Source organism: Physcomitrium patens, chromosome 4 (assembly GCF_059467195.1).
Source record: "Physcomitrium patens ecotype Gransden chromosome 4, ASM5946719v1, whole genome shotgun sequence".
Lineage (NCBI taxonomy): Eukaryota > Viridiplantae > Streptophyta > Bryopsida > Funariales > Funariaceae > Physcomitrium > Physcomitrium patens.
In genome coordinates, this window is record NC_143413.1 from 12,322,482 (window position 1) to 12,332,161 (window position 9,680).

Below are 9,680 nucleotides of genomic sequence, written 5' to 3' on the forward strand. Positions count from 1 at the left end.
CGAACACAGTATTGAATTAATGGCTCTGGTTCGATTATGTCTTAACGTGAAAGTGTTTCAAAAGAATGGGTGTGAAGTTTCCGTGAGATAAAACATGATCTATGGATCATGTTTTTCAGACTTCTTTTCAGAGGTTTCTTTTTTCTTCGTTTTGATTGCATCTATCAGAATGCGGCATGTTTTGAATATTGGAGTAGATTCACATGATACAGTTAATGTTAAAAGATTTTGTAGAATGAACGCAAAATTTACTGGTTCAGGCATCAAGCATTTTAGTACTTTGATGTGCTACTTCAAAGTTTTATAGATGGTGGTGTAAATGATGTGAACAGTCGTTTGATTCTACATTCCTGTTTGGTTTTTTTCTGTTTGCTTTTGTATCTTTCGATTATTTGCTTTAAGTTGGGTTGTAAGTGTTCTAAGTTTCAAAGATGTTTTATTATCAGATTCGATCATTGAAGTACAAAACTTAGAAAATACATCAAAGTAACCTACAAATCGGTAGTCCAGAAAAACTTAAACAACACACTTAAGACACTATGATATTTATTTGAATAAACAAATAGATTAGTTTAATTAGAAATAAATGGATTGGTAACAATTCATGTTAAAATTGATCAAGGTAAGTACTTAGATTCTTATGAAATATATATATATATATAGTAAAAATTTACTTAAATTTATAAATAATATTTTTTAATCATATTAAATTACATATAAAATTTTATAGTGTATTATGATCCATATTGTAATTAATAATAATTATGGAATGGTAGGGCAACAAAAGAAATTAGCAATTAATATAGAATGTCTTGAAACTTAAAGTGTTGTAAAATCCTACTATTTGATATTAATTATGACTAAACATACTTCAATTTTATTTTTTGTTTATTAACATTACTTTAAAATTTTGATTTGTTTAGTAAATTTTAGGTGTATTTAAATAAAATAAAAATTAATATTTTTAAAATATATATATTTTTTTTATTAGAAAGTCTAAATTTTTTATTTTAGTTTTTTATATTCATAATAATTAGTGGACTAATCTTATTTTTAGGTTTAAATGTAAAATCTAAAATTTGCAATCTTTATTGAGGTATTTTATTACATAGTTATGTTAAAAGTTTTCTATATAAAATTTTATTGTATTAATTGATAAATAAAACCTTTTATAATAAATTAAATAATAATTCAATTAAAAAAGTGATATTTCTACCAAAAAATTTATTATTTCTACCCAACGTTATATTGCATCTACTACACTATTATTGTTGTTGTCATCTTATGACCTATTGTATTTTAGCAATAGCTTTATCTAGACATTTGAAAAAAAAAAAAAAAAATTGTGCATTCTCAAGACCCCTACTCGGTGAGTTGTAGTAAAGATAGAAGTATTAGACCTTGGTACTAAAAACAATCTCCATAATATTCCTAACATATAAACTATCTCTTATATATATATATATATATATATATATATACTTATTATAGATTATCTTATATTTAAATTATTTAAAATATAATTACTTATTATTTTAAAATTTATTAATAATTTATTTTAAATTTTAATATATTAAATATAAATATTAAAAATAAATATTAAAACTTAAATATATAATTTAACAAATTTTATACATATAGCCTATTGAAGTTGTTTTAAACTTTTCTTCTAAAAGTACCTTTGAAGCATATTTGTTTTGATTTAAAATTTTATGGTTTTAAATTCCAATGCTTCTTTACGTTTTATCTTATTTTTCATATAAGCTTAGAATTTGATACAAAATTCTAATAATATACAACTTAATTTACTTTAGCTCATTGATAATTTTTTTTAAAGCATTATTACTTTTGTTGCCACCAATAGCGCCAATGGCCATGTCACATGCCCTGACCTCAAAACGAGCTCCACCACATTCCTTTTAACTGCCCTAACAAAGTAGAGAGTTTTCTTAGCAGCCTACCATGAAAATTCCTTCTTTTTGCAGTAGTTGGGGCTTAAAATGGCATTGCAAGAGAGCCACTATTATTGAAGAAAAAAAACTTTGAAGTCACAATACATAACATCAGCAAGGTTGCTCACAAAGAGAGTATGGAGTAAGATAACTCTCACTTCCAACACCTGTTACTTTTAGGTTGTGGTTGTTGCCCTAATGGACAACTTTCACCTTTTGATGAATACATCCATCCAACATTCTACCAAGACTATCCATTGATATCCTATCTACTGTGAAAATATGCCTTTAATATATTCTCTATACTCTTAAGATCCTTTATCCATTCATCTATCTTATCTCTTGGACTTCTTATGTATCAAGAGCCAATTCTTTGAGTAATAGCAACTTACCTAAAATAATATCCTCTATAATGTAACTTATTCTACTTTCACTTTATTTACTTACTTTAATAACTATGAAGCGAGTACATGGCTAAAGGCGTGGCTTCTACCAACCATACCACTGTAGGTTTGAGAGTTGCAAAATTGTACAATGAGTGATGTGTGGTTTCTCTCTTTATCATGCAAAGAGAGACATATTTAATAGGAAGGATTTTTTTTGAAGGATGGAGGGAGGACAGAAAGAGGCTCGAAGTAAGGTCCTTGGAGACTGTCTTGTGCTTGCTCTAGCCAAATCGCCATGAATCCATAGCATCCACTCTTTGGCCATCCTATTGGTGCCAAAAGGTGGAGATGCCTTTAAAACAGAGTTCCAATCTAATCAACCATAACAATTATAAATATCATTTGTATTACACAATAAAAGTCTATATAATCTTTTTTAAATGTCTTATAATATCTCAATAGCATTAAGATGGTCTTAATTAATAATGCTCTCTTTTGTCAACTTTTGTAATTGTACAATAAAAATATAAATTCTATTTTATTTAATGAATACATCTGAATTAACATATTTTTATTTTAGAAAATTAGATTATTTTTTATCCATTTTTAATTATTCTTATTTTATTTTTTATATATTAATATATTTATAATATTTTCATGTAAATTTTTTAAATATATTTTATTTAAAAGTGATTACATGATTAGGTCTAATTTAGAATTGATGTTGTTTTTAAAGTAGTATTGAAGATTCAAAATGATTTTAAATTCAAATATTTTAATTGTAATATAAGCAAAATTAAACTAAAATAAATTTCTTAAATTTAGGTTTCTTAATTTTGGTGTTGCATTGATAAATTCCTATAATTCAAAATATACCTTTAATTTAGTGTTATATTTTGGTTACTAGTATAACACTAAATTTATGATTCTTAGATTTTTTTCTTAATTGTAAATTCACCCAAAATCTGATTTTTAAAAGTTATTAAGATTAGATTGTTTTTAATTTTTATATTAACTACATATTGATATTAGAATATTTAATCATAAGATTAATGAAAATGTACAAGAAAAAGTTAAAATTGTATTTTTTAAATGTGGAAAATATCTGACAAAGACTTTTTAGTCTTATAGTTGCACTCATACTTACATATCTTATTTGAGTTGTTGATATAAACTAAATAACAATATTTTGTATGACTATTCTTTTTTAGTTATGTCTTTTTATTATCAACTAAAGTAATTTGTAGGATTTTAAATAATTAATGAAAAATAGAATAGAATTGGTGAACAAAGTTTTAAAAAAAAACAAAAACAACAACAATGACAACCATCACATTTAATATCCTAAATAATTGTTTGACTAAAAGTTTAAGAAATTGAGAGATTTGAGATGAATAACTTGATATTACAATGCATGTTTAAATATATATATATATATATATTAAAAACTTAATAGACGAAATTATTTTTTCAAATTGTAACATATTTGTACATTTAAATCAATTTTTTTTATAAAAAAATGCATTAAAGTTATTAACAATTGAAACTTATAACTTTAAAGACAATATAAATCAAGAAAATGTAAGTTCAATAAATATTATTATAATAAATTCTATTTAATTTGATTTAATTAGAAAATATTATATTTGGAGTTTAATAAAAATAAATAATCGAACTTTTTATGTTGGATTTTTTATTTTTATCAAACTAATTTCTAATAATTTAAGTACAAGAAGTAATTGTGATTTATTGCACGAATACATTGTAAATTAATGTGCTTGTTGAAAGAATCTACATGGTGCAACCAATGTCAATTATATGAAAGGCTATTTCATATACAAAATAGATGGAACAAAGCATGCAAAAAATCATCTATTTTAATTAAATATTTCGATTAGGGAATTATATATATAATCCAAAAGAAGCACTATTTTAATTTTGAAAATATATATATATATAGTCATTTTTGTTAATTTTAACCACATATTTGCTTATTACAATTGCTTGTAGATGATGAATAAACAATATATGAATTTAAACATTAATTAATTTTGAGTATATAGACTTAAATCAATTTTTTTTTAGAAATATATATAAAAGCTGAATGTGCAAATATACATAAAAAAATACAAATATTCTACCATTTTCAACTTACACTATCTCAATTTATAATATTATGTTGACTTCTAGGAAGGGATTTGAAACTCAAAAAAACAGGGAAAAAAAAAAAAAAAATCTGTAATAGTATTTTTTTTTTTTTTTTTTTTTTTCCCCTCATCAAATGTAAAATTAAACATCCGCAAAATAGAATTTCAATCATTTTGTCATTAATTCTGTGTTATTATTGCACAAAGAATTTATACTGTAACATTCAACATTGATACTGAATAACAATTATCATTTATATATGTATAAATATATATATGCACTCACACTCACAATATAATTGTATTTGAAATTAGTAACTTTAGAATTTTCGATTCGGCAGAAGTTATATATTTTTTTTTTGATGAAAAACAAATATAAATAAATTTCTTTTAGGTTTCAAATCAGTGGAAAAGTAGAATGATAAAATTAAAACATATAACATGGTCGGAAGTCATAATGACTTGTTTAACTATTAACAAAAATTTCAAAAACTTTTTCCCTCAAAACATAATGTATTTAATAAGAATCCACCTCAAAATATAGTTTCATCACCAGAATAATAATTGTTTCTGGGAAGGGCTCTGTACGTCATTTCTAGACACTGTTAGGATATTTAGAATTACATGGGCAAAAGATAACAAATAAGGATAACAGAAGGATGCGAGAACATCATGCACAAAATTCTCGGAGGAAACTCGGTAGAATACAAGAAAGGGCTGTAGTTCAAAGCACTATTATACATAGTGTGGACTAATCAACGTCGACTTAAAACATTGTCTGCAATTGTGGAAAGCCCATGACTACCCTTTCCAGCAGCAATTGAAACAATAACAATGCCTACTACACTCGAGTAATACCATGATAAGCTCCTCAGTATGAAAGAGTCAAGCTTTACTACACAAGACGAGTAGCTGTCCATGACCGTCTTGGAAATTGTATCCCAACATCCACCGTTGCGCTCCAAGCTACTCCCGAAGCCAGAGTGGTGACAACAAAAAAATTCTTGGAAGTAAAGCTGCTGGATACCATAACGCATCTGAAATGGTTTTCTCCGACGATGTTGAGGCATGCAGAATCTAGTGACAAGACCTCCAGTGAAGAAAAACAACAAAAAAAGACCTTTTCCCATCTTCATCAACGTGACACGGCTACTAGAAGTCTGAATATAGGCGTAGCTGTGACTGTTGGGATTCCGCCCATTTCTCACGATGGCTTCGGCATTCGCTCCAATAAGAGGCAGCATTGGCATAGGAAAAATCGTTATCTTTTCTTGGCAGCTGTCAGCTTTCAGAGAAGTATACTAACTGTTTGAAGATGAGAAATGCTTTCGTTCTTCCTTGGGACTTTTCGGACTTGAAATGTCTCGGTGAACAGAGCAAGCACAGTTCTCAGGACCAACTTCCTCAACAATGCAAGGAACAACGACATCCCCATCAGGGAACGCACGATTCCGAACCTCAATCAATTCTTCTACGAAGTCATCAAGTTTCTCTACTGTCACACTTGGCATGACCACTGCATGGGCAATTTTACCCTGCAGCCAGAAAAACACCAACTGAGTCATCACAAGAAATCCAAACTGGTTTTCTACCCGAAGTAAGCCACAAAAACCATTACAAGCCCTACCTAGGCAGACTAGAATGAGGGAACTTTGAGGTATGAAAAGATGATTAGGTGTATCCAAAAACATTCAAAGGCTGTCGACATGTACCAACAAGATAAAAATGATAACCTTCACAATTAGGCAATGGCACAGACCTGGCACGCGAGCTGCCATTTGAGAATGAACGCTTCATCTAACGGCCTCTCGAACACAACTGTGCTGCTGAGCTCATTCAGCAGCACGCCAACATTGGCTTCTCGAAGGCGCTCTTTAAGGTAGTATGCATTACGAAGGCACCGTTGGACCTCCTTCTGGAAGCCCCGGTATCCTTTTCGGTTCAAAGTGTACCAAAGAAAAATCGGTGCATGGCCGTTACGGCTTCCCATGATTGTTGCATCTCGGGATGCCAAATATTCTACGTTGCGTGACAAGACGTTGATGTGCTTCATTCTGGTGATCTGCACTCCGCAAGGCATTGGGCAGCCAACGAATTTGTGACCAGATACACTAACGCTACCTATGGGTTTCTTGAACGTTACTTTTGGAGCCTGCACGTGTATTTCAATCAGTAGCTTACATCAGAACCAATGTCGCTTTCTAGTGAAAACTAACGTTAATGACGAACAACGCTGTGCAGTTGTAACCGACATCTACAATAACACCATCAAGGGGCGGACAAAAAGATCGATTTCTTATTCACAAATGCAAATAAACAAATAAACAAATAAATCCATCTTTTTCCTGGCAATCTTGGGACTTATCGGTTGTAATGCCTCAAGTAATGCATACCCTCCTGACGAAAGGCATCATGAGACCGAATAAGGCACCATCAACATGGATGTAAAATCGGTCCTCAGTATAGCCAACTTTCTCTAATGTCTTCAATACCAAGTCGAGATCGTCAACTGCTCCTTTCACTGTTGTGCCTGTGGGAACATTACAGACAAGTGTTAAAAACGTCAGCCTTTATGCCAGGAAAGTGATGGTGCATCCACTAGCCAAAATAAACAAGTTTTATTTTAAAAAATCACGACTGATGTGTTCGGTTAAGGTCAATGAAACGTTGTACAAATGCACAATTTCCAACTGTACATGAGTGAGAAGAAAGAGTATATTCTTTATATGAAAAGAAACAAAATAGTGAAAAAAAAATAGGAAAATTGTAGAAGAGGTACTGCAGGTTTAAAGTAGTACCAATATTGACATTCAAAATTGCAGGTTTGTCCTTCCGTTCCGTCAATTTGCGCTCGAAATCAGCACAGTCTATCTCCCCAGACAGAAGCGTGTCAACCTTCACTGCCTCCATGCGATACATGCGAGCAGCCTTGAATACAGAATAATGCGAGTCCCTTGACGCGTATAGAATCCCATCAGGTAAGACCTCTCTCCTGCAAGCCCGTGTGGTTCCAGATTAAATTCTTCTCACAGTATGACCAGCAGCACTCCTTAAAACCAGGAGGCAGTCAGGGACGCCACAGGTGCGGTAGTCAACATATTGTAGTTCAAAAATAGCGCGACAAATTTCAAAACTAAAATATTCGAATCTGGAATGTGAACAGTAGCTCACCCAACAAGGATGCCGTGGAGGTTTCCTTCTGTGCCACAGTTGGTGATGTATCCCCAGTACTCCTCTTTCTCAAGCTCCCACAGTCTGGCGAACCAATCCAAGACTCCGACCTCGAACTGTCTGGAGTGGACACCGTAGTTGCTTTCGATGAATGGATCGCCCAAATTATTGATGGAAAAGTGTTGTAGCTGCGACAGTGCTCCATAATCGAAGTCAAGATTATAGGGGTACCCTGCAAAGGAGAAATGTAACGTTAAAGATTCGACGAAGGCAAAGTAAGTGTGCGACATTGAACGATAACGAGTTCACTACCGAGCAACACTAACTAAAGAAAACGCAAGAGGACGTATTGAAGAATCGGATAGTTCGAGATCCACAATACGGCCTCAAAAAATAACAACTTAGAACATGCTCTAGGAAAAGACCACTGCGTAGCAAAGAACACTACTAATGCAAAATGAAGAGTCGATCAAGTCACTTGTAACAAATATGTGATCCAAGGCTCAGATACTCTTTCAAACCAGCGCTAGACCATTACTATCTACAGCAGGGAAATTTCTGAAGAAAACTCACAGGAAATCTCTGAAAGCCGCTTCCGCAGCAATCAGAGGAACGAAGACAGATAACAGAATCACAAAGCCTTACAGAAATCCTGAAAGCTTACATGCCCAAGAATATCGTAAACATGGTATAACAATGTCTTTCAGGTCAATCAAACAATTGCAAAAATAAAACCACCAATGTCACCAAAATAGCTCAACGATCCAACACATTCTCCGCCAAGGCCATAGCCAAACAAGATCAATTCAAATAAATTGATAAAAGAGGATTGATGCAACAGTCGCATGCGTACCTAAATGAAACTTGGTCTTCTCGACGAGCGTTTTGCGATAGCGCGCAAGAATACCAGCCATGTACGCGTCTCTGTCTCCAGTCACATCGTCATCCATCTCCGGCTCCGTGATTTCCAAACAAGTCCCATGGATGTTCTTACCCAGCACAAAGTTCTTGGTTTGCTCCACCACGACGTCTTTCTCCGCTTCCTCACTCTGTCCATTCACCAACCCGGGGAGGATAGTTTTGAAGCTTTCGACGGGGATCTCTTCAGGCAGTGCCTCCGCTGGCTGCGACAGCAGTGTCCACTTCTTAGACTTCGAGAAGCCATCCTCTACAACCACCGTCGCTGATTCCACGCTCCCTACCATTTCTCCGGATTCGTCTCTCACACTCGCTCTCTCACACACAGCCCCAAAGAAGAGTTCACACTCACACGGAAAGAAACCCACCTCTACAGCTTCAAAACACCCGCTGCTAAGCCCAATCGCATCAGCACCAGGCAGAGGATCAAAGCGAAGAGAGGAAATGTGAGCAAACTTGGACGGTGAACTGCATTTATATGTCCTTCGAGGAGCCCCAACCTTCCGCGGGGAACAGGAAGTTACACCGAAGATTCGAACGTAGAGAAGTAATTGATGAACTTATTCGATTTCCACCGTCGGGAACATCAGAGGGTTTCAGAATTTCGCTTGTGATTTCTCTAAAATTAGATGGGTTTTTTTCCTCCTAATCACAACAGGACAAGCCCTCAAGGGAATCCATCCCACGGAGTCGTAGTTCGTTGCTAATGGCATTGCTGCCGATTCTCTGTGACTGGTGACCAGCGTTTAGGCTGCTGCTTGCTGCAGGCCAGGGCAGAGCACTCGGGAACTCAATCACAACATCAAATTCCGTCAATATTCGGTAAAACCTCCGCACAACAATGCTCGCCCCTCCCCAGAATTGCACCGTGTCTCGATGCAATCGATACCGCGACACTACAAACCCCAATAATATCAAAAGGAATTCGTCCACAGGGGGGATGTCAGACAACGTCAAATCAATCGAGGAGATTCATCACGATGGGCGGACAGCTCTCCAACTCTTCCCTTCCTCTGCCATGTCCTGCCCTGCCCTTTTTCACAGTTGGCTCCCTTTCAACTCACGACCAACATGCATATCTCAACAACAACAACAAAAAATTACAA

At 33.6% G+C, this 9,680-nt stretch overlaps 1 protein-coding gene across 1 annotated transcript; it reads right to left on the reverse strand.

The window, feature by feature from the left end:
• Nucleotides 1–5,187: 5,187 nt before the first annotated feature.
• Nucleotides 5,188–9,010, reverse strand: LOC112281497 (serine decarboxylase). Its single transcript, XM_024518088.3, has 6 exons — nt 8,510–9,010; nt 7,657–7,888; nt 7,284–7,477; nt 6,879–7,015; nt 6,245–6,637; nt 5,188–6,020 (listed from the first exon to the last, which is right to left on the reverse strand). The coding sequence occupies exons 1-6, from the start codon at nt 8,859–8,861 to the stop codon at nt 5,787–5,789; spliced, it is 1,542 nt and encodes a 513-aa protein (XP_024373856.1). The 5' UTR covers nt 8,862–9,010; the 3' UTR covers nt 5,188–5,786.
• Between the last annotated feature and the right edge of the window lie 670 nt (nt 9,011–9,680).

What these genes read in the sequence shown, in the direction of transcription:
- LOC112281497 (XM_024518088.3), bottom strand. Translation starts at nt 8,861, where the DNA reads ATGGTAGGGAGCGTGGAATCAGCGACGGTGGTTGTAGAGGATGGCTTC. An exon ending in GAAGACCAAGTTTCATTTAG is followed by an intron (nt 7,889 to 8,509) that starts GTACGCATGCGA and finishes TCTCCTTTGCAG; the next exon opens with GGTACCCCTATAATCTTGAC. An exon ending in AATGGCAGCTCGCGTGCCAG is followed by an intron (nt 6,021 to 6,244) that starts GTCTGTGCCATT and finishes TTCTGGCTGCAG; the next exon opens with GGTAAAATTGCCCATGCAGT.